This window comes from Erpetoichthys calabaricus, chromosome 3, assembly GCF_900747795.2.
Source record: "Erpetoichthys calabaricus chromosome 3, fErpCal1.3, whole genome shotgun sequence".
Taxonomy (NCBI): domain Eukaryota; kingdom Metazoa; phylum Chordata; class Cladistia; order Polypteriformes; family Polypteridae; genus Erpetoichthys; species Erpetoichthys calabaricus.
Genome location: NC_041396.2, coordinates 168,751,410 through 168,777,733, shown reverse-complemented (window position 1 = coordinate 168,777,733; position 26,324 = coordinate 168,751,410). Strand labels below are relative to the sequence as shown.

At 36.7% G+C, this 26,324-nt stretch overlaps 1 protein-coding gene across 1 annotated transcript in view; it reads right to left on the bottom strand.

The window, feature by feature from the left end:
* The window catches only part of cfap61 (cilia and flagella associated protein 61), a 208,715-nt gene that overhangs the window by 130,687 nt on the left and 51,704 nt on the right, over positions 1-26,324 (bottom strand). The window contains exons 14-15 of the mRNA XM_051925561.1: positions 24,570-24,776; positions 18,477-18,605 (exon numbers count right to left, since the gene is read on the bottom strand). Of these exons, the coding sequence (XP_051781521.1) occupies positions 18,477-18,605; positions 24,570-24,776 (336 nt within the window). The remainder of the gene's footprint in view (positions 1-18,476; positions 18,606-24,569; positions 24,777-26,324) is intronic.

The following is a 26,324-nucleotide window of genomic DNA, read 5'->3' as shown; positions in this document are numbered from 1 at the left end:
ATGAATCTTTTCTATTATGGAAAGATCTGAGCATGTTAATCAAACCAAAAGTAAAGCATAAAGTATCAGCCATAAAAATATTAATTAATACTATCCAAGGCCTTATTTTCACTTGCATTGAAATACTGAATATTTGGTATGATGCAATAACAATAAAAAATAAGCATTTAATGTTACTTTCAATAAATGACACTATAAACTTGCACAGACCCCAAATTGAAAGCAATTTGTAACCAAACATTAAATATTTATAACCCAAGGACTGACGCCTTTTCTGTCTATAAAACTTCAGAATGATATTATCATACACGATACACGAGTGTTGCATCATTCTAAATATGCTTCATCAGAAAGCCCATCTGGCATAGTATCTCTTATTTAAAGGACGCATTTACAGCTGCACCAGAGAATGGAATAGACCTTACAATTTTTACCCACCTAACAAAATGGCTATTTCTAAATAATAAAAAAGCTCCAATAATAACTTAGCCAATTTGTTTAATGTCAGCATGGTTAGAATCATTTTCATGGTTTTTTGATCTACAGTACAGTATATAAAAATATATTTTTTCGGTGTTAAAAGGTGTCCTCCATACTCTCTTAGTTTAGGAGTATTAAGGTAGCAGCCTTGTACAGAACAGTGCTTTTACTTTTTTTAATCTTTGCAACTCAGGGAACAGCTGTTGTGATGAAGTTCCAATTTTTAGGGTTACGTTGTCCTTTACCATCCTGTATAAAATTAACCTTTCCCCTGAGACAATAAAGGGCAGTGCATAATGTATGCTGATATTTCTAAAGTCATTTAAAAAATAGTCAAGCCTCCACAGGCTCCAATCTGCAACTGAAAAAGATTGCAGATCTCTCAAGTTAGAGAGACCAGAGAAATATAAATAGGCCTGTACTAAGGAAATCCATAATCCTGTTCAAAAGCATTGCATGTAGAGAATAACAGACAAGAAGCACTCTTTAGTATCACATGGACACAAACAAAATGGTTCCATGTCTTGTCATTTAAAACATAAGATAGAGTGACAGAGAACAGAAAATACTACAGAAGAACATAATCTAACAAGACGCTGCCAAATCTATTTAGCAACATTTTGTGTCTTCCACAGGGTTTGATTTACTGTACCTGTGAATTGTTATGCCTCACACATCCTGACCATAAACTTCACCAAATTAAGGAAAAAGAAGTCAATCCAGAAGGACTGCTGAATATAAATCATGTTTTAGTACTTGCAGCAATAAGTCACTGATAATGAATTTTTGTTGTGAAATGCATATTTTGAAAGATATTGTGTATTATATGTTGGCTTGCTTTACTGATACATGGCAAAACAAACACTGTCAAAAAATACCTAGGACCTTCTCTACTGTAGTGCACAGGAAAGCTGATCCAGTACTTTCTCTATAATCTCTGTATCCATTTCCTTTACTTATCTCTTACTTGTAGTATCAGAGATACATATTGTTGTATCCAAGCAGTATTCAGGAATGTGACCAAAGGCCCAACCCATTCACCCCCAACCACCCCCCCACCACCGGTAGAAGCTGCCCGCTGCTCTGCTAATACACTGTCATTCATTAGACAATAAGGAATACCATTTCTTCACCAAATTAGTTGCAAAGAATGATCTCGCTCTGTTACATCTGACAAAACAGGAAGGGCATTGTCACATCCTTGCATTGCAATGTATGAAGACCCCTTGCATTCTAAAAAGCTGGGTCAGTAATCAAATTAATTCCTTTATATATTAAGCACCTTTAGAAAAAGCATTTCAAATCCCCAGGTGCTTTTTATGAGAGTAATTCCAGTCAGGTAAAAGAAGCATTCTTCAATGGCAAAAAGCTCATCAGAATAATATAATGTAACATGTTAGACCAGCAGCTTTGGAATTTATCTTACTTGTCCTTTTCTATGTTTTCAAGCTGGAAATATTGCAGCTCAGACCACATGTCCTAAGTTGTCTATCTTTTGACTATATTTTTTATTGTGATACTGTATTGATTGTCATGATATCTCTTTGAATTATATAGCAACCTCAATGTATTGTTTTCATCTTTGGTGTTTGAACCAGAAACTAAACAGCAGCCAAATTCTACTTCACAAAGGATTCATAGAGTCAGGAGCTTCTTGCTCCAATCTTATTTTGATTTTATGAAGTCAAAGTGAAACTGAAAAGCAGTAAGTTGCAAATAATTACTGATTTACAGTAAACAACATAACTTTAATACATATTTATCCAATTAATTTAAAATTATACTTACAGGTATTGCTTCAATTGAACTAATAAGCATACACTATTTGTGAAACACAAAGTCTACCCACTAACTTCCTATTATTCCTATAGATCTTCTGGGAAGTTTCCAGGATCTGTTAATGTAAGGTAGAGTCCATCCTTTCTCGTCTGGGCACAGTTTACTGCCACTTGCCAGCCTGGATGATCTGTTCACTGCTGAGATATATAGGTATCCCGAGCCACTGTCTGCCACCTGTTTCTCTGGCAGTCATCTGAAATGTATAATGCAGTGGTTTCAATTGATTGAGTTAGTATTACATTCTAAGGGGGAAGAGTATCATCATGACTTGTACAGCTCATCATGTGGAAGGTAACAGATTGAATTTGTTTATCTTTGCCAGGGAAAATTGTGGAAGAAAAATGATGGGAACATACAATTCCTTAGGAAATTGTTTATTAGAGACACTATAAATACTATATGACCAGGCCAGCCTATATGGTTTAGATTTGTGCATGGTTTTGGACAGTGTGGTGGGCGGCTGGAGGTGGTACCCAGCTGGGACGCCTGAAAGGACCGGGAGAGGCCCGGGAGAGGGCCTACGCCTCCTCCAGACCATGAGAGGGCAGCCGCCCTGGTTTGTATGGGGGGCCCTGGGAACAGAGCTTGGAAGCTCAACCCTATAGGGGCCCGTGGTCACCGCCAGGGGGCGCCCAGATGCCTGTGAAGCCCTGGACATCAGCACTTCCGCCACTCCCGGAGGTGCTGGCGGAAGGAAAACCAGGAACACCCAGAGTGCTTCTGGGTGCTCGTGCGGCACGTCCGCCACACCAGGAAGTGCAGCAGGAAGCTCGTTAGGAGGCACCTGGAGCACGTCCAGGTGGACTTAAAAGGGTCCACTTCCCTCCATTCGGCAGCTGCAGTCGGGAGAAAAAGGACAGAGCTTGGTGGAGAGGAGTGGAGGCGGTGAAGGACCTTTGGAAGGACTTGAAAGAGGGTGATTAGTGCAGGAGCACTGTGTGCTGTGAACTGTAATATGAATAAACGTGTGCCTTTTATAGACGTCCCAGTGTCTGTCTGTCTGTCTGCCTGTGTCCAGGGCTGTGTTCCACAACAGTTATTCACTACACATGTCATAGCATTCTAAATGTTGTATGTCTATTAATAATGATTGTTGTCATATACTGTATAGGAATGATTAGACATGTTTTTAAAATCCAAATAGTTGTCTTAATTCAGGGAGTTGCTTAGGCTTATGCTTCTGTATTAGCACAGGTTCCTTATGAGCCAGTGAAATACAGTGAGTCTATAAGACCATGTATATACCTTCCGAACATCTACATCTAGCTTTCTAGAAACAAAAAGGGCAAAAGTATATCTCTGGCATCTATGCTTAAATTGAATAATTGCTCGATGGATGGCTTAGTTGCTTGTTTCTTTTCACTTGATTAACTGTATAATTGGTATTTAGTTAGACTGAACCATTTTACTGGACAGTTTTCAAAATTGCCATGAGCAATCAGAGGTACAATAATTAGGGTTGCCTATTTTCTTTCTCTTTTAAAATAATGACTGTGTGATTTACTTAGTCTGCAGCTATAATGTAGGTGAAATGATTAAATAAAACTTGAAGGAACATTTGCTTTATTCATTAAGATAAGAGCTGGCATACTATTAAGTAACACATCCAAAAAATGTATGTATAGTCTTAAAAAAAATGTTGAGGATGTTAAAAATAATATTAAAGCAAGGTACTCTAATGTTATGCCAAATCTATCTACCAGAGGTGCATACCTACCTACTCAACTTAGTGCCATTCCCAAGCCTATTAATTAAGAGGATTAATGTCAGGAATGGCATACAGCTGTAAAACTTTAGCTAAATCCTTAATAATGGAATCAGTCCGATTAACTTTGGAAAATGCTAGGGCATATCCTACAGAAGATGTGCAGAGGCTGCTTCTGTGAGAAGTGAGCAAGATCTACCAGGCCAAGGGCATTCCCAGCAAAAGATGTTAGTTCAGAAGAAGATTGGGGAGTGGAAAGAAAAGTGTGAGTTAAAGGGAAGAGTGGGATGCTGAATGTTGGGGAAATGACTGGGAAAGGAAGAAAATTGGCAGGTTTTATGGAAAGGAAGAAAGTGGGAGTGTTGTGTGTACAAGGAATTAGCTGGAAGGAGAATACGTCAAGAGAATTGTGAGGAGGCTTTACGTTGTTGTACTGAGGAGCAAATGGGCAAGGGAGAAATGGTATAGCTATATAACTATCCAAAGGACTAAAAGATAGTCTTGCCAGTGTCAATATGAGGAGTGATAGGGTAATGAGTGTCAAGCTGGGCCTTAATGACAATATAGTTAATATAATTTGTGCATTTGCTACTCAAGTGGGCTGCGATGAAGAGGAGACAAACATTGTTTGGGCACAAATGAATGAACAGGTTAGAGCACAACAAGAGGAAGATAAAGTGATTGTTGGTGGTGATCTAAATGGGCATGTGGGTAAGACTAGAGAGATGATAGAAAGGGTAAATGGAGGGTGAGGAGTAAAGCAGGGACATAGGGAAGGGGAGAAAATAGCCGATTTTGCTGTGACATCTGATTTGGTAATAGTTAACAGATTTTTTTGAAAAGAAAGTAAGTCAGCTTATGACTTTCAGTAGTGGAGGAAGAGAAAGCCAAACAGATTTTCTAATGTGTAGAAAATCTCATTTTAAAGAGATAAAGAATAGTAAGGTCATAAATGGTGAAAATGTAAGAGTGCAGCATAAAGTGGTGGTAATGGTCTGGAAGATAAGGATCGTCACAAGAATAAAACCAGAGCAAGCAACACCAAGCATAAAATGGTGGAGAGTAAAAGAGGAAGAGCTTAAGAACATGTTTAGGGTGAAAACTTTAAAATTAAGTGCAGTCATTTGAGACTGTGTAGGAATATTAGGAGAACAAAAGCAAAGAAGTATTAAAAGGAGGTAAAGAGATGTTGGACAACAGGAAAGAACATACCTGGGGACAGACAGACATTGTAGTGGAATGGAGATGTGCAGGATGTGATAAAGGTGCTATATAAATATATTATTACCAGTAATGGCGTACTGCACGATAACGTGCAGTGAATACACTTGACTTGAGCATTCCTAGTTTTCATACTCTTTCTCCACCTCTGTTTAGCATTCATTTGCTCAGAGGTTGATGTGCTTGCTGCTTCCTGAGCAGCTCTTCTTTTCTCCATCCTAGCGGCCAGCTGCTTCTCTTCTTTCGTTGGCTTCTTTTCGCGTTAAAACTGATTAAGTTAGTTTTTGTGTTGAAATTACTTAGTACGTTTTCTTTAATTTTTCACTTAAGCTGGCACTTAAGTCTTCAATCTGCCTCAAGAATGATTAGTGAAGGTGGTGGGGAATGAGAACGGCGCCCATACGTATGCGCCGCATGGCCACCCTGCTGCGTGTTGCCAAGAGTTGAATCAACAATAAAATAAAATAAAAATAAAAAGAGTAATACAAATCATCACCCGAAAGCGGATAGTAGACGTCACGTAGTATATGTGTACCAAATTTCAAGTCAATAGGTGAAACTGTTTGCAAGCTACAGGTGATTTAAAATCCTGGACAGACAAATGAACAGCCACGGTAGCGTATTATATAAGAAGATTATTGTTATTATTATTATTAAGGCTAAGAAGGAGATAAAGAAGAAATGGCACTAGTCAGGGAGGGAGGAAGATAAAAAAATGTATAGGCAGACAACCAAGGAAGCAGGAAGGCAATGGCAAGAGCCAAGGCACAAACTTTGGAGGAGATGTGTGAAAAATTGGAGAAAAAAGATGGAAAAAGAATGATTTTTTAGAATAGTGAAGGCTAGCAATAAGAAGGAAGGATTTTAGTAAAATAAAACAGAAGAAAGATGAGAAAGGTGGGGTCTTGAGTAAGCAATATAGGATCAAAAATAGATGTAAGAAGTACTATAAAAAGCTATTGAATGAAGAAAATCCAAGGATAGTATTTGGGGATGGAGTCTCAAATGAAGAACTGTACCAAAAATAAGAAGGGAAGAAGTAAATGAGGCACTGAAAAGAATGAAAAATAGAAAGACAACAGAACAAGATGAAAAACCAGGAGAAGTGTGGAAGAGTTTAGGAGAAGAGGGAGTAGATGTGTTGTTGAAAAATTTATGAACAGGACAGAATACCAGAGGTGTGGAGGAACAGTGTGAGTGTACCCATTGATAAGGAGATGGGTGATGGTTAGGATTGTGGAATCTATACAGGGATACAACTGATGTCAAACACAATGAAAATTTGAGGAAGGGTTATAAAGAGAAGATTTAGGGAAGAGACCACCATAGGGGAGGATCAGTTTGGTTTTGTTCTAGTGAGTCGAATAACTGATGTAGTCTTGCATTGAGACAGCTCATAGAGAAACATCAAGAAAAACAGAAAGGACTGCATATGATGTTTATTGATTTGGAGAAGGTTTTTGATAGAGTACCATGTGGAGAAGTCTGGAGGTGCACAAGAGAGAAAGAAGAACCAGAGAAGTATGTGAGGATTGTCCAGGATATGTATGAGGGAGTGAGGAGTCAGAGCTAGAGGCGAAGCCCCTAACGTTGCGCCACGGCGTGTGGCTCGTTTATTTGACAGCATGTAGATCGGGGTAATTACATTCACGGCATTCGTAGTCTGAATCACAATCTGATTGTATGGGTGGTTACCTACCAGGTAACGCTTGTGGTTGGTCAGCAAGTCGGCTAACATCTGCCACGGTGCCCTCTTTCAGTTGCGAGAAGCAGATCATAGAATGGTTGAAATAGTTTACTGTCGAATAATGCAAAGGGTACGCGACACGTGTTTCGCCCTAATTCTGGGCTCATCAGGCGTGCACCGTGGCAGATGTTAGCAGATTGCTGACCAACCACAAGCGTTACCTGGTAGGTAACCTCCCATACAATCAGATTGTGACACAGACTACGAATGCCGTGAATGTAATAACCCCGATCTACATGCTGTCAAATAAACGAACCACACGCCGTGGCACAACGTTAGGGGCATCGCCTCTGGCGCTGACGTCCGAGGTTCGATTCCCGAGAGGGAGTGCAGTGGAGTGTGTACACCTGATGAGCCCAGAATGAGGGCGAAACACGTGTCGTGTACTCTTTGCATTTATTTGACAGTAAACTATTTCAACCATATATATATATATATATATATATATATATTGGACTGTAGGGGGTGCTCTTCTGGTCCCCAAACCCAAAAATGCCAAATAATGGAAAACAAAGATTTTATAAAAACTAAAGGCAATAAAAAAGATAACAGAAATTTAGAAATAAAACCTCAACAAACAAGGCGCTAAAGCCAAATAAATATACCTTTCTCAACTCCCCCTGTCTACACTTTAATCCTTCCTCCCATCTTGCACCTCTTTTCTCCTTTCTCATGCTAAATGAGCTCTCATTCTCTCTCTATCCAATTCTAACCTACACTAAAGCAATGGTGAATGGGCTCTTTAATACCACATCCTTGGACAGCTTTCAAGGTCATGTCTGATCTCCAAGGAAATACCTTTGGGTCAGGCCTAGTCCTACAAAACCACTGGAGGGTAGTCTGCCCAGAGCTCCTTCAGGTGGCCCCAGTTATCTTTTCCTGATTGCTGGCTTATTTTTAACCAAAGGGCCATAAAACCCTCCAAGTGCCTCAATAGCAGACTCCTGCTGCCAATAGTTGCAGGGCTGGGGAATGTGTAGTTTTTTTGTTTTTTTTTGCATTCCCCACTTTCCTTCCACTACATTTATGTACCTTGAATAATTCATAGAATAATTTCCTATGTCTCTATCTGCCATCCCTTCCAAGGCAGGTTACAATTGGGATGTGTTCCAAAATCTGACTCAATTCACTTGTACAAAATATACAGATATTCAGCTTTTTCTTCAATATCCTAAAGACTTACGCTGCCCTGAACTGGATAAACAGAAAACTGATAAACAAATAGGTTACTTTATTTTGACTATGTCTGTTAATTGTTTACAATCAATGATCCCCTATTGTCTAATTATTCAATCAATCTATATTTTATATGTCATGTTTGTTAGTGACATCTATAATCATCAATTCACTTCTCGGTGTAGGAATTGTTGCTGCACATATATTGATTTAATTCTTCCAATTTACATTAGTTGCTTGGCAATCTGTAATGGATACATTGGTCTGTGTAAATCTGTTACTGTTTAGAAAATCAACATATCATTTAATAAATCAATTAAAGCAGCAATGAGTAAAAAGCAGGAAGCAACGCTAAATGGGACAACAGTTGCAATGTCTTCTTGCTATTAAATATTGCTTCATTTACAATTTTAGTGGTATAGTGTATTGCTAACTAAATTTCTTTACAGCCACATTTTTCACTCCAGGAACTCACCCTTCCATAACTGATGGTTCCTTCAGGGGACATCATTAAAATTATGTAACATAGTATAACATTCTCAAACCCACTTAATTCAGGGTTGCAATGTCGGAAGCCTGTCCCTCTCTCTAAAAGATGTTTCTTGAAATTATAAATGGTACAATAAGCTTTATACACCGATAGATGGTGATGTATGAAAAAACATCCTCAAGCATAGTAAAGAGATGAAGCTAGTGTGAATCTCCCATGTTTGGCATTTCATTTGGTTAGTGCTCTTATCTGTGTACTTGTTGGACAGAAGATATGTTATATTCATTGGAACAGAGTATTAGGATTATGGAGCTATACAGGCTTCTTTAAACTTCCTTTTTGACCTTGTAATATATTTTACACATAATTGGCTGGTGTCTTTCTCCAAAATGACTTACAAATCAGGACACAGTACAACTGTTTGCATATACTTTTGTTTTACAATTGGACTCCAAGCAGATTAAGTGATTTGCTCAGTCACAAAGTGAGTTAGAAGGAGGAAATGAACTGAAAACTTTGTACCTATTTTGTTCTTTAAGGAATGGCTTTCTTATTACCACTTGACCTGTCAAACCTGAAGCACAAATAACCATTTTAGGTTATTTATTGCATTTCAGCTGATTAGATTTGAAGAAAAAATGAAAAAATTGCAGTTTCTAAAACTTTTGACTAGTAGTGTATATTAAAAAGTATTTTCCTAGGATGAAACCCTTAGAGAGCTCATGTGAGACTACTGGGAAGGTGCAGTAATACCACAAAGCATGTTCTTCTTTCTATTTGTAAAGAAACCAAAAGTCTCAATGCCAGAGAATAGATATAAAGAAATATAAGAACAAAATGCGTTTTGAGTCCACTGAAGAATGAGAAAACTTTGGTAAAAACACAGCTTTTGGTTAAACCTACACTGGTTGCTCCATCATTAAAAGACAATCACCTAGATTGACAAGGCACAAGGAAAGGAACAGCAGGGACTGATCCAAGAGTAGCTAAGAGCAGCACTCAAGAAGGAGCGATCTAGCAAAGCAGTAGGGATGAGACAGCAAGGTGTCTGGGCCAGATGGGAACACAATGTGGAGAGGAAGGCCAAAAGGCTTTGGTAGAAGGCTGATACCACAAGCGACCAGAATGCCCTATTGTTCATCGCAGAGACCACTAGTAGTGCCGGAGGTCTGTATCACGAGGATCACATATCTGCTTCATCAGACCTGGGGAAAAGCCTGAAGCAAAAACACCATCAGGACTGCTCAACATAGCACAGGCCTGGCATCTGATTGTAGACTTAGGCAGGCAACTTGAGATCCCACAATACATTGACAAGAACTCTCTAAGACTGGTCTTCTCAGGTATCAGGGACAACCAAGTATGTAGCCATGCTGGGGCTTACTGTGCCATGGAAAGCGCATTTGGAAGGGACTTCCAAATCTACACTTGGTATCACAGGGAAAGAAGAAGAGCCATCTATAACAGCACAGAGGCTGTAGAAAAAGCCTCTGGATTAAGAGAGCAGATTTGATGACAAGCTGAGGTTTGATCAAGCTGAGCTGGGTCACCTAGGTGGGGGTGTCTGGTATTTGGAAGACCCAAAACACTCAATGTCCTCAGGTGACATTACCAATGATGTGCCCTAACTTGGCATCTGTAGATAAATCACCACATTAAAAGCTTGCAGAGTTCTAAATGCATACATGACTACTCTAGACACTGGTGAACAGCATGAAGCACAGTATCAACTCTTTTCAGAAAGTGTCCATAACAATACCAAACACACTAAAATCAAGTCAGACAAAAAAATGACAGAAAATTATCACTGTAACATAATTTGCTAAGAAAATTGGTGCAATTGAAATGTAGTGCCAGAATGTGAATTCAGACCCAATGACAGCTTAGTGTTATAACATTTAAATAATCAATAATGTAATTTTGAGGAAATCAGATGGTAACTGCACAGTATACAGTTCACCAATTTCAGTATGGGCATACAAGAGAGACGTGAGAACATCTTTAAAAGAAAGCAAGTATAGTAAGTGAAGAAAATAGCAAAGTAAATGGCTTGATCTACTTAGCAGTAATGTAAACCTGAAATGTATATTGAGTATTTTGATTGCACTTTTTAAATATTTATTCTGTTAAATAAATATATTACCATATTTGGCATTTCTTATCCCTCTCTTTTTAAGTGTGTCAGTGTGCTAAGTAAAGATGAGCAGATATCAGCTTTCTTTGTGGAGAATAAAGCCTCACCCATGTACCGGTAAGTAGTTGTGGATTTTAATCATCTTTACTCTAGAAAATTCCCATTTTCATTCTTTATCTTGAATGATGATCTTAGCTGAAGTATGGGAAATGCTTATAAAAATTCTGATTAGCACAATCTACTGTTAGCAATGTGAAATTTACCATATTTTGTTTTACAATTTAATTGCAATATTTTCAAACATTATTTCCACTTCATCCCTTTGCTATGGACTAGAGCCCTGTCCCCATGTTTGCTGGGACAGGCTCCAGCTACCCACGACCCAACTTAGTGTTAAGTGGGCTTAAACAATGATATGGTATGATATTATGTTTCCATTTCATCATGTGAGAATAGCAAAAGCTGTATGTGTAAAAAACTCAAATAATTCAAGTCAAGTGCCTTTATTGTCCAACCATCAACACACAGTATTGCAGCTTACAGTGTCATGAAATAGCATTCCCCATAACCGCAAATGCATAAACATAGGACAAGTGTACGACAGGTATACTATATAAATAAATAAATAAATATTAGGTAAGTGAATAGACAGTAATAATCTAAAACAGATAGTAATAAATAAATACATAAATATTAACAACTAATAATAAAAAACAACAGTAGTAACAAATATAACAAATGTACTACATACAAATAAGCTACTAGAAGCAGATATGAAGGCAGCACAGAGTTTAGAGTCCAGACAGCTAAAGGGTAGAAGGAAATGCTTATTAAATATATAAAATACTAGCTGTTTCCCATGGCTCCACCCGCGTAGTAGTGAAACAGGACAAACTTCAAAAATCAATAAACAAAAAGGTATCGCTAGCTAAGCGGAGGCAAGTTATGCTCTAAACCACAGAGGTAGATTGACTCCCCACTCCTGGCATCGTTTCCCCCTCCCCTCAACCCGCAGCCTCTGTCTCAGATTAGCGCAAATATATTGCTCCTGCAAGCAAACTATGATTCTTAGCGCGATGAGAGAAGTCGCAAAATCAATCGGAATGTTCAAGCAAATTCTAGAATTAAACCCGATCTAAATTTGTTAAGTAGTTCTCTTGTTCGCTAGCTAAGCGGATGTAAGGTACACCCCAAGGCTGGGGCGTGAGTTATGAGAGCCCCACCCCCCTCCCCTTGGCCATGCTGCGTCTTTCTTGGATTCTCACAAATAAATCGGTACCGCAAGCGAGCTATGATAGCGCGATGAGAGCGGTTGCAAAATCAACAGGAATATTCAAGCAAATTATAGAAAAACACCCGATCTAAATCCTTTAAGTAGTTCTCATGTGAAAAGCGGTCAGACATACAGACAGACAGACAGACTTTGGATTTTATATATAGACTGCCATTACATCGACAGAGACTGTCCTTGTATTGAGGAAGTCACCTTTTTACCAACTTTAACTGATTTTTACATCTACCTTCATTATATGAATATATTCTTTCCTCTGAGTGTATTTAGTATCTACAGGACAAACCACCAGATTTTTCCAACGGTATTCGTTTTCCCTGTGATTTCTCTTGTGCAATAATAAATGATCCACTGGTCAGTGTCAATTCAGTATCTGCATGCTGTTACTAGAAAAAATCATTCACCAACTCATCTTAGGAAGTTTGACTCTTTTCTGCTGAATCACAGAATATGACACCTCCATTATCCTCTATAACTAGTATTGGAGGTGTACTAGATGGAAAAATTGAGAAGAGCCATTTATTTTGAAGAGATCAAATACAATACATTTTGAGAAAAGATCTCTTCTTCAAGGCAACCAAGGATAAATAGACCTTATATGAATAATACCATTATAGGCTATTTAATTAATACAAATACACTTTTTTATGAATTTTCACCATCACATTATATCATCATTGCAATTTTTCATTATATTGTTGTTTCATTTCATTCTTATTGTTAAAATGTTTCATTAAGAGAGGTCTTCCATGCCCATTGTACTGATCAATTTGAAACATATTCCCCAACTGTGATAGACTGCTCCATATTTACAATATGTATGCTGATTTCACTATTATATATTTTTCACTGTGAATCCTTCATTTTTTTCATTCATTGTCTACATGTGTGCATGTAGTGGTTGTTTTCTTAATTTTACAGTGTATTGTAAATACTTGAGTTTGACTAGGTCGGATACTCTTATTTGTCAAACTTATGATATTCTTATATAATCTCCTTTTTGAATAATATGTTATTTTTGCTTATTACAAATACATTATTGTTTTTCCAAATGAAATATTTCAATTTTGCTTAGAGTCTATGAAATTGTGGTTTGTATTTACTGATATTTGTAAAGATCTTTGATTAATTCAGTTCCTCTTATTTTTGTGTTCCTGCTTACAGTATGTTCCTACTTTTTAATTATACTTTATATGCAGACATTTATTAGAATTTGATCGGTTATATGTTCTTCCCACTACATTTTCATATTCTTCTGTGGTTTCAGTTCTTTGTAAATCTTTCCCTAAATCTGTGAGGTTTAAACAATCCTAACTTTAAACTTTGTAAGAGCATCTTTTCCCTGTTATGTTTTAGATCTTCTATTCCTTTTTTAACTGAACTGCTATATTAATGTGGCTGCTGTTTTCCTGGAAAACAGTTCTCATACACATCTGGCTAATTATATTTAATTTTAATTTGCTATCAAGATATCTGCACTGATTAACCAAAACCTTAATATTATCCTTCAAGTTCATATTTTAAATGTAAATATATCAAATAAAGTTTTTTTGGGTGGCATGGTGGTACAATGGTTAGCAGTGCTGCTTCCATGGACTTGTGGTGTTCACTTGTTCTCCTTGTTATGGCATGTTCTTTTCTATGGCTATTCTGCTTTTCTTCCCACATCCCCAAAGAAGCACAGGATAAGTTAATTATTAATTCTAAATTGTAAACTATGTCAGTGTGAATGTGAGTGCGTGCATGTGCAGGCCCTGTAATGGAATGATAAATTATTTCCTGTTTTGCGTTCAGTGCTAGTCAACCAGGTTAAGAAAGATATATTATGACTGAAAAATGATACTCCTGCAACTTTATCACTATATTTAAATATGACATGTATATAGTTCAATTGTGGGGTGTATGGGATGTTTAAGGAGGGACTTGTTGTGTCCTTCGCTTGTAGGGGTAGGGTACACATCCACCTTTGGCCCCCATTTGTCACCCAGGTCTCACATGTGGCTCCAAGCAGTCATCGTGGCCACATCCTAGCAAACTGCTTCAACAGGTGGGCCACACCAGGTGTGACAAGCCAATGGTTTTTACCCTAGGTGAAAGAAGACACATTGTCTTAGCATGAGAAGATAACACTGGTAGAATGTGTAGGGTCTCTGTAACAGGCGTTCAAAGAAAATACACATTTCCTTGAAGGAGAGCAGTTTATCTGGGACTATACCTACAACTCTGCCATTTCACTTTTTGGGAAAAAGAAGAGAAGAAACCAAGTTTGGTTAAAATCCCATCCCTCTAATACTGAACCCATCATCAAGGTGAAGAGAGAACCTAATCAGTTATAAGAAAGGTCCCTCAGCAAATAAGCTTGCTGCATTGAGATGAGCATGGAATAATGCTCAAAGAACAGCTAGATGCTGAATCAATGATTACTGGGAGAATCTATGCAAAAGCATCCAAGCTTGGGCTGGCAATGGAAATGTACAAGGTATGAACAAAGGGATGAAGAAGGCTTTTGGCTCCATCATCAGCAAAAGCACCCTGTTGAGATCAAAGGATGACGAATTATCAACAACTCTGTCACATAGATGGTATGATGGGCCAAGTATTACCAAGATCGTTACTCCTCAGTTAATGTGGTAAGTGAGCTGCACTAAATTGAATCCCCTCCCGGCTCATCACGGAAGAGCTTGTCCTACCTCTAACATAGGATTTTCTAAGCAAGGCCATAGACTTGCTTTGACATGGCAAGTCAACAGGAAAAGACAGCATCCCAGCTGAAGTGGACCAGTGTGGGAAGCTGGTGCTCCACAGTCATCTTCATGCACTACTAAGCCAATGGTGGGAAGAGATATCAGTACCCTACATGTATTATGCAAATATCATCACACTCAACAAAAATAAGAGAATACAGCAATTGTAACAATTACAGGAGCATAGCCCTGATCACCATCATCAGCAAGGAGTTTGCCCAAGTGGTCTTTAAAAGGTTGCAAACTGAAGCTGAGCAGGTGTACCCTGAGTCCTAGTTCAGCTTTTGGGCAGAGAGATTCACTATTGATAAAATATTCTCACTAAAACAGTTACAGGAAAAAACAGAGAACAGAAGCAGCCTCTGTCTGTTGCCTTCACCAATCTGACCAGTGCTTTTGACCTGCTCAGTAGATGGGGCCTATTCAAACAGCTGGAGGAGACCGGAAGCTGACCAAATTGATGGCATCCAAGGAACAGTAATGTGGGAGGTCTCAACGTCAGACCAGTTTCCAGTCCTCAGTGATGTGAACCAGGGCTGTGTCCTCACCCCAACACTTTGTAGGATTTCTTTGTCCTTTGTGCTGTCTTATGCCTTTAGGTTATCAGACAATAGACTGTATCTGCACACCAGGTCTGACAGCAGGCTCTTCAACAGCAGGTGGCAGATGTGGGTTCAACAGTCTTCAGCAACCAGGCCCCAGACCCACAGCTCAATAGGTCACCAAGATCTTAACATACAGAGCCTGTGTGGCAAGCAGCCTCCTCTACAGCAGTGAGATCTAGTCCACTTACACATGCTAAGTGCACTGCTTTTTCACCATCCACCTCCACTGTCAGCGGTGGATCCTGGGCGTCTCTTGGAAGGAACATAAGCCAAACAAAGATGTCCTGGAGCAGGCCACCATGCCAAGCATGTTAGCCCTCCACATACAGTGAAAATTATGTTGACTTGATCATGTTTATTATATGCAAGGTGGCAGTATCCTCAAAATACTTTTGTATGGAGAACTTGCTTCATGTTCTCGAATAGTAGGATGCCTGTTGCTGCGCTAAAAGAATGTACAACTTGAAATCTACTGGACACCTGGGAAAAAATGGCGGCTGACCAGGGTGCCTGGTTACTTGATGTACAGAGAGACATTGCCACAGAAGAGGAGAAGAGAACCCAAGACTGGGCAGGGAGGAGAGAGAGGTAGAAATTTGTAGCAGTGGCCACCCAATCATAGCCTTTGTGTACAGTACAAAGTACTAAAGACTGTCAACTGAATGCATCCATTATCTATATAGTAATGCAGACCTAAGAAAGGAGAGTTCAATTACACAAGAATAATCAGATTCTTGATAAAAGGTGAAAAAAGGACTGTCATTCTCTGCCTCCAAGCAAACATACTAACATGTGACAATAGAAAAGTCAGCTGAACAATACAAATGATTTACAATGTGGAGTGTTATGTATAGTAATTTAAAACATAGAGTGACTTTCACTGGATGGTTTTCAATATTAAATAATAAAAATCATGATAATCACACAAATGCATATAAGAAAAAAATGGCTTATCAGCTCTTCAAAATTTCATTAGTTTTGTTACATCCTTCTCATAACAAGATTATCAAAACTGTCCACTGTTTTTCAGATGGAACCACATGGCATGCTGTCTACCCCAAAATTCCATAAGATTTTAAAACTGCCTAAGAGTCACCAGGGTGATTTTCAGTCCCGGTCCCTCTACTGTTTCATTGTATTAGGTACCTTTATTCAAAAACACAAGTCTTGAGATTTATTTATTCATACATTTACTTATTTGCTTAGTTGCCATATATTCAGACTTTACCCAGATCATTATTTTGTGCTTCTACTGACTTATAAGGTTTTTGCTAATCCATCTAATTTATTGCAAATAGCACATTTTACAAACCCTTTTTTATATAAATAAACTTTGGGTCTAAACAAATTTTGAAAAGTTTTGTTCTGAATCCCTGCCTACTGTATTTAATTACTTACCACGCAAAAAATTAACCAAACTCAAGATAAATGATACTGCATGCTCCATTATAATCAAACACTTTTCTTGCTTCCTTTTAAACTAAGTAACATTAGTGCCCTGCTTACATCCATGCAGACTATCATGTTGTGTCTATTCTGCTAATGTCACTATACTATATTGGATAGTTGCTTTTCTGACATCTTTTATAATTTCTTCCATTAATGTCCTGGTGATACACATTACCCTGTATTTACCAGGGTCCTGCTGGTCACTCTGACCATGTTTATACATAAAGGTACAAAGTGTATTACAGATTTTAATCTTTAGAAATTTTCCTGGTATACAGTGACTACAAAACATAATCAGTAGTTTTGTTGTGCAAATGTTTATGGCCCAGCAAGCATTAGACACAAGGCAGGAACTATCCCTGAATGGGGTGCCAATCTCCATTTTTGCCAATTTACTTAAAGTATGACTGATTAATACACCACCGTGTTGCTCAAATTCTGATGATCCTTATTGTGGTAATCCTCATATTAATTCTAAACTTCCTAAAGTCATCATTTTTCAATTCAGACTTATATTTTAATCTGGTTCAGGGATAATGAATCAGCTCCCATTACACCATGACCCCAAATGGGATTCAGTGGGTTTGGAAAAGGAATGAATGATGAGTAAATATTCTATGAAGGGAAACATTCAATATGTGCTTGCTTTAAAAAAAAAACAGCTAATAAACTGCATTCAATCACATTTTGAAAAGATCAAATAAAATTGCATTTTTCTTTGAGTCAGAGAATAATTAATCTTTGAACGTGAGTCACCAAGTATATGAGTTGTTTACTAAAGCTTCTAAAAATATGCAATGTATCTTACAGTCATTTGATGCAGTATCCTGTTATGAACAAATCATAAATGCCAGTATTTCCTATTATGTCATTATACTGCCTACTCTAGCCATTTTACTTGAACATACATTTTTTACACAGCGTGTACTTGCATTTAAATTGTAACCTTTTGGCAGCTTTATTACAAGATATCTCTCTATGTGCGGTATTGTTAAATATAAAGGACATATTTTTTATATTTTTTGAATGCAACATCATGAAATGTTGCTAACTAAAGACCATTAAAGGCCAATGATTCATGTCTGTTTTTAATGTACATACTGTATGAATGTGTGATTTAACATTGCTAATCAGCTCCACATTCAATCCACAACTGTATTTTAAGCATGCACACTGTTCCACATGGAAATTCTTATTAGATTAATATTAGCAATTGTTTTTAGTATAGTATAATAGTATATACTCATTTATAAACATAAAGCAATAAAACATCATAAAGAAAACCCCTCTCAAGAAAATACAGAATATATTTATTTATCATTTGGGCTTGAATTATATATATAAAAAAAACAGATTAAATTTCTACTTCTACTATTCTAATTTCCTTAATAACAACTGCCTTTGCAATGAAAGCTGCAGTGGTACGAATAACAAGAGAAAAAAACAAGCTTTTAGAATACAAGCACATTTTCTTGTGATAAACCTTAATTAAGAATCATCTCATGCTAAATGGGGACAGTGGTATTTGCCCATCTGCAAAGCTTGGCACACAGCTTGTACCATGCCAGCTGCAATCTGCTGTTCATGCTACCCACCTGATCCTTGGAGACCTGCCTGGATGGAGCATTGATGCCAAGTTCTTCAAGAGGATAGACAATCTGTCGTCTTGCACACACAGGAACCATACAATTAAGGGCAGATGTCAGCGAATGGGCATAGGCATTCTGAGAATGATAGGAAATGGGTAAAATGTGAGGTCCAAGGGCCCTTATAGTGACGTAGTGCAGCTGCCTAAATGGGCAAATACAGATTTATGGAAAAACATTGGTTAAAATGAAGGGAAAATGGGCTGATAAACAGGCATTTAGAGCCATGGAATGAACTGTCTACAGCGGCTGCCACTAATGAAGATAATTATGAGAGTAATTACATTACCATCTCTGTGGGAATGGATGAAAAACAAGTGGTTGGGTTTATAGGATTTTTGCAGAACAAGGATTTCCCCCTGGAGAATATCTTTTCTTTGCTAATCATGAATCAGCTAGATTCAGCCCCCATTAAAATTCATTTTGTAATACTGCTGTAACCAGTGCTGGCAGCCCATAATTCCCCTGATGCCTTTTTTTCATGTAAGTTTCAGTAATTATAATCTGTGTTTTATATCTGAATCTGACTAATGTTTATTCTAAGCAATTAACAAAAGCAAGGGCAGCTTTAGTGTGTGAGAAGGTATTTCATTGCATCATTCAGCACAACAGTGCACAAGCCAAAGCATTTGTAAATAAGAACAAATTACAAAAAAAAAACCTCCTAGGTTATGCAGTTTAATATAAATACATAATTGACTTTTTAGAGACACAGCAGTGCAGTGTAATTTAATAAGGAAAAGGGCATAATAAACTACCCAAATCAAAAAAAGCAATTCCAATATTACTACACACAGTACAAATAGCACTGAAACCACCTGTACATGCAAATTATGTTTCAAACCAGAAAATGTCAAACCATTTGGCTAAAAATTGTGAATCATAATATTTTTCTCAGAAAAAGAGTGCCTTGTAATCTGAAGAAGCCTGCCATGGCAAATGTTTCATTTTGGCATTTCATTAGATACATCTGAGCCGTCTGGTGTTGTGTTGTTATTTATACATATGCTCTTCTTTATAAAGACTATGGAAATATTATGTGCACCAAATGACTCAAGCAGATGGCTGTATAATATGAAAAATAAGGTTTGAAAATTGAGGCTGTAACAGCATTAACATAATATGTCTTAATCAAAATAATATTAAAGTAGAATGATGAGAGGTGCATTGCAAATTCAAAAGCATATTTTTGATATTTTTTTATGTTAAGTGTGCTAATCCATAACAAAAAGAACACCTGTATTCACAAAAAAAGTAACTAAGTATTTTTTTTCATTCTATCACTATGTCTGTATGAATTTTCTTCTGCTGCTTTTGTCCACATCCCAAAAATGTCCAGATTAGGTTTAATGATGACTAAAAATAGATCTCTTATAAGTGATTTTTGATGTGTGGAAGATGGTACCTCATAGTGGATTAGCATTCCCTGTTATCTACTGTTGTTAAACTGCCTTGATCTCAGTGCTACATAGGAAGGATCATTCCTCACTTACTATTTACCCACAATGAAAAACCTCACTTCAGAAAATGAATGGATAGATGGATGATACATTCAGGGTGTGCCTATTTTATCAATTCCTTGATTATGTAATGGTGTAGGTATGTTGCAGTTGGTTAAACTGTACCTTCTGACAGCCAGATATATACATATACAAATTTTTAAATTCATCCAGAATGAGCCTTTTATTTTTTCTTGGATCTTAAAATCTTCTGTATCTGATATATCTGACATAATTCATATCAGCAAAATATTAAGATTTTTTTAATCATCAGGTAGTTAGCCTAATTATTTTGGTATTCGTATGTAACAACTGATTATGCAATACAGTAAATGTGCTTGTCCACCTAGATAGACAGATAGAGAGACATATAGATAGAGAGATGGAACTTTTGTTTGTCCCCAGGGGGTAATTTGGCTTTTTATAGAAGCTCTTTAAATAAATAAATACATAAATAGGTAGATAAGTAAATACGGAAATAAATAAATATACACACATATTTTTATAAAGCAAGAAATTCAAAAGAAAGAAAAGTTTTGATTTGACTGTTAGTATAAAGAAGTCCCAATAGCATTTCTTGAAACACTTCTGTTCAATAATTGATTGGCTGAAAGTACTCAGTGTTAGTGTATCAGAGGGAGGATGTGCAGCAATGTTCATAATGGCACTCAGTTTTGTTTTAATAATAACCTTCACTACTACCTTCAGGGGGTGCAGAGTGTGTCCTATAACTGAACATTCCCTTTTAATTAGGTTGACGATTCAGTGGGTATCTCTCCAAGTGATGTTACCAGCCCAGCACATCACAGTGTAGAAAATCACATTGGCCATCACAGAGCTATAAAAGGTTTGAAGGATGTCACTTCCCACATTAAAGGAACACAGTCTCCTAAGGAAAAAGAGCCTGCTGTGCCCTTTATAATATAGTTCCTCTGTGTTCTGAGACCAGTCCAACTTGTCAATAATGTGGACTCCCAAGTACTTGTAGGAGTGGACCACCTCTACATCCACTCCTTGAATAGTGTCTGGACATAGAGGCTGTTTGGTGGGACAAAAGTCAATAAGCAGTTCCTTGGTTTTGCACTAAGAAACAAACTTTCCCACCTGATCTCTATACTCTGTTTCATCCCCTTTATCAATACATACCATCCATCCATCCATCCATTTTCCAACCCGCTGAATCCGAACACAGGGTCACGGGGGTCTGCTGGAGCCAATCCCAGCCAACACAGGGCACAAGGCAGGAAACAATCCTGGGCAGGGTGCCAACCCACCACAGGACACACACAAACACACCCACACACCAAGCACACACTAGGGCCAATTTAGAATCACCAATCCACCTAACCTGCATGTCTTTGGACTGTGGGAGGAAACCGGAGCACCCGGAGGAAACCCACGCAGACACGGGGAGAACATGCAAACTCCACGCAGGGAGGACCCGGGAATCGAACCCAGGTCCCCAGATCTCCCAACTGCGAGGCAGCAGCGCTACCCACTGCGCCACCGTGCCGCCTCAATACATACCATAAATGCAAAATCATCTGAGAATTTCTGCAAGTGATATTTCCTGAATATTCTTATTCCAGTGCAAGGTCAATGAAGCATCGGATACAAGGTTGGTTTCTAAAATACTGGGCCATCCCTAGTTCTACTACTACACATACTAACCCCTATTAATTCATTCAGTCATACAAGACTCAGTAATAGTTGCCAATCAACTCCACATGTAAATTTACGGGATGTGGGAGGAATTCAAAGCTCATAGAGAAAAGTGTTTCAGATAAAAGGAGCAAATGCAAACACTATACAAAAAGTAAAAAAAAAAACAAACAAAAAAAAAAATGGTTTATGAACTGAAGTTCCTGAACTTGTGCCACTATGCCTTCATAAGTTGAATTCTTAATAAAGACTTCCATTCTTTTTTTCATTCTTTTTTTGTTGAAGTTAGTAAATAACTAACACCAGGAAGCTAAATGAGAAAATGTTACACTTAGAGCCAGAATTTAATTAAAAAAATCTTTTCAAACAAATTCATTATCCTCTATAATGTATTAGACTACTGGCAGCACCATTGCATGAGAAAATGGTTATCTATATAGTAGATTATTTAAAAGAAATTGAATTGCAATTATCATAAATAGAATGATAATAAAAGGCTGAATAAAATTAGGTAGGTGGAAGCAGTAAAGGAAATGATTATACAGTGCAACAGATAAAGATGTGTAAAATTAAAAACAAATAAAACAGGGAAGCAGATTACTCTAGTTAGATGGCAACCCTTTGATTTTAAGAACTAACTAATGAAATCTGACAAGAAAACAGTTTAAGTTTTTAAAACACAACGACAGCATTTAAAGAATGCAACTGTTTTACTAGAGACAAATTATGCCTTATTAGGAAAACAAGCAGAATTTAAAACAGTCAACACATTCATAAAATTGTTTTATGAATAAAATTATATGTATATGTGAACTTTTATACCTAAAATTATTCATCTGATCCTATTAACAAACACTCTTCATAAACATATAAGAACAGAAGAGATTTGTTTCAAGTTAAATGCTGGAAGGATATATAATTCTGTGCAATCTTTATCTGACCTTTTTCAAAATGGCCTCTCTAAACATTTAAAAATTACTGAAAGATAGAAAGAATTATTAAAACGCCTCAGAAAAAGAAGGCTTATCTTTTACTACAAGACATTCCCAAGTTTTAGATCTTAATGTCACTGAAACTAAACAGAGTTCATTGGGCATTGAAAACTAAAGTTACAGTGTACAATTTTGGAAAATTAAGGAAGAAAGAAGCATTAAACATAGGTTTACTAGAGTTTATGTCAAAATTCTAGATGACATTCTTATTTGTTTATTAGTATACTGATACTATAATATCGACAATTTCTTCAAGAGAAGGAGCATGTGGGGAGAGAAAAAATGTGGTGAGTCTCAAGTGTCAGTTACACACTGTGTTCTAAAGCAGACTTGTTCGTGAAGAAAAAAAATCTATTTATAGGGACAGCTTACCCAAAAAAATAAGGTGTGAAAATTTTAAAATAAATGACTAGTTAAAAGTAAATACATATATACATACATACATACATACATACATACATACATACATACATACATACATACATACATACTGTACATACATACATACATACTGTACATACATTAATGTTAAATAATGAATAATATTTTTCATGGCTCTAAGTCCTTTGGTAGCCTAAAGCATGCTGACTCAGCAAGTTGTGTTCACTAGTTCTGTTATTACTATTAATTAATTATTAATAATAATTATTATTATTGTTGTTACTTAGAATTCCAAGAGCAAAACTTAAAAGAAGTGGTGAGGCGGCCTTCTGCTGTTATGCACCTAAAATCTGGAATAGCCTGCCAGTAGGAATTCGCCAGGCTAATACAGTGGAGCACTTTAAAAAACTGCTGAAAACACATTACTTTAACATGGCCTTCTCATAACTTCACTGTAATTTAATCCTGATACTCTGTATATCCAATTCATTATAATAACTATTCATGGTGGCTCTAAAATCTGTACTAACCCCTACTCTCTCTTCTGTTTCCTTTTCCGGTGTCCTTTTTGTGGTGGCTTGCGCCACCACCATCTACTCAAAGCACCGTGATGTTCCAACATTGATGGATGGATTAAAAGCCAGAAGTCTGTATGACTACCAGCATCAAGTGACTCAGTGAGAACCCTAACTACAAAGAGGACTATTTCATTTATGTTAGGTAGGATGCCCAGAGGGGACTGGACGGTCTCGTGGCATGGAACACCTACAGATTTTATTTTTTTCTCCAGCTTTCTTTTCTGTCCACCCTGGCCATCGGACCTTACTCCTTTTCTATGTTAACGAATGTTGCCTTATTTTAATTTCTTATTTTGTCTTTTATTTTTCTTTTCTTCATTATGTAAAGCACTTTGAGCTACTTTTTGTATGAAAATGTGCTATATAAATAAATATTGTTGTTGTTGTTGTTATATTGTAGTCATATAAATGTTAGTATAAAATTAATTATTTGATCTTTATGTAAAGGTGAATATAAATTTTTAAATGTTATGCCATTTATCAATCATCCATTTTCTAACCAGTTAATCCAATTCAAAATCTATGCTGGTATGTATCCCAGCAGTACTGGGCTCAGGGGAGCAGTGCACAGTTTGCCTGCCCACCTCATGGAACGCTCATTCACTCTTCCACAATCACTCAGCTGTGGCAAACTGGAAACTAATCCAGAATGGCCATATCTAGGATATGGTAAGATAACACAAAGAGATGTGGTGAGAATGTGCAAAACCTAAACAGGCAGCAATTAAACCCTGGACCTTAGATCAATAAGGCAGAAGAGTTAACCACTGTCCCCACTTGCCTTAGGCAACACAGTAGGTAAAAAAAAATGGCAAAAAGAAGCACTGTCCATTGCACAGTATTGCACTTTGTTTTTAAAAACAGAACACAGAATATAAAACACAAGCAACAAAATGTAGATGCACTTTAAAAGAATACATGATACTTTACCTTATCCTGTTCTTGTTGATGGTTTACTGTATGGTAGATACATGATTTGTATGAAAGCCTCAGAATCTCTTTAAGGAAATGCTTACGATGATGATGAAAAATAGGGTTCAATGCAAAATGCAGAAGCCTTCCATGCTCCTCTTGAGTATGATAGCTAAAGTAGATGAAATCCTCAATATTATAATGTGAACGAATATAATTTATATCCTGAAAAAAGAAAACATAATAGACATTATCTATTTCATTCATTTATGCAAAAAAATATAGCTGATCACTGTAAATACCTTTTCTGTGACAATACAGGTACATTCTTTGGAAATTATTAACATATACTGGAATAAGAATACGACCTGCTTTTAACATCTACTGGAAAACAATTACACTATTTTGCTGCTTTATAGATGGAATGCCATATCTAAAATGTTTTTACATTAATTTTTCTATGACTCCACTTAATAATGCAAAAAACAATAGAATTCCAAATAATAAAAAAGCATATTTTTATGTAAAATAGTTATAATTAACTTAGAATCATATTCTCATAATAACACTAGTATGCAGATACGTCTGTACAACAGTTTTATTTTACACTGTTGATAAACTGAAATGAAAAACAGAGTACCACAATAGATTTATACTTTGACAACAGTGTGATCCATCCATGCTTAATCTGATCAAACTCAAGAAATCATTTCAAATGGAACCATTATGTAACTTACTTCCTAAAACAAATTATTTATGTGCATTTTGACAATTAAAGCATCTTATAAATCGGTTTAGTAGTATTAGATGGATAATAACCTCATAACATTTTCTTTCATCAATTGGAAAATACAAGATAATATTTATGCAAAATAGGCATATACAGCACTTTTAATAGGCTTATGATAAAGTATATACACACACACATACAGTATGTAATGGATTTAGAATTAAGGATTAAACGAGTCTGAGAATGTTATGATATATACAAGTGAACATTCACTGAGCATCGCTATTAAACACTACAATACTAGTACACGCATAAAATAATTACATGGCCCCATATAGACCTTTACTTTTCAGTCTCATACCTATATTGTTTGTTCTGTAAACATCCCTTGTCTGTAAGGATACAAATATAAATGGAGGCGTAGGGTAGTAAGATAAAGACATATACTATTTCAATAAACAGGACAAATACAGTTTGGTGAAGGATTTGGAAAAATGTGTAACGCTAATTTTTCATTTTTATTGACCACAAATTGCATATATCTTAAGCAAGCAGTTATTTGCTTAAATGAGATACTTGTGTGAAGACTTAATATTAAATATAACCAGTAGTACACTTGATAGATGATCCTGTTTTAAATGTTGTGATGAAATAAGCAAGAAGTAATTTATTGAACCCACCATTTAAAATAACGTGTTAAAGTGAGTTTACACTGGCAATAAAATAAATATTTAGAATCTACATGCCATAGAAGCTATACCTCCTCCTTTTGCAGTAAAATTATCCAAATTTTGTGTGGTTTTAATTTATGCATATTTTCTTTTTGAAAACATTTTAAACAGAAATGACAAATGGGAAGTGAGAAAGGTATTGTGAATTTTAATGTTGTTTTATTTCAGCCTATTGAAAATAAAAGCAGTTTAGCATGATACACGCAGGTTTAAATTGCATTCTACCATTTTTTACATTTTTGCCTTTGCTGTTTCTTTACACTAGGGTGTTGTACCGTGTTAGCCTACATCTTGCCTGAAGAACGGGCCTGA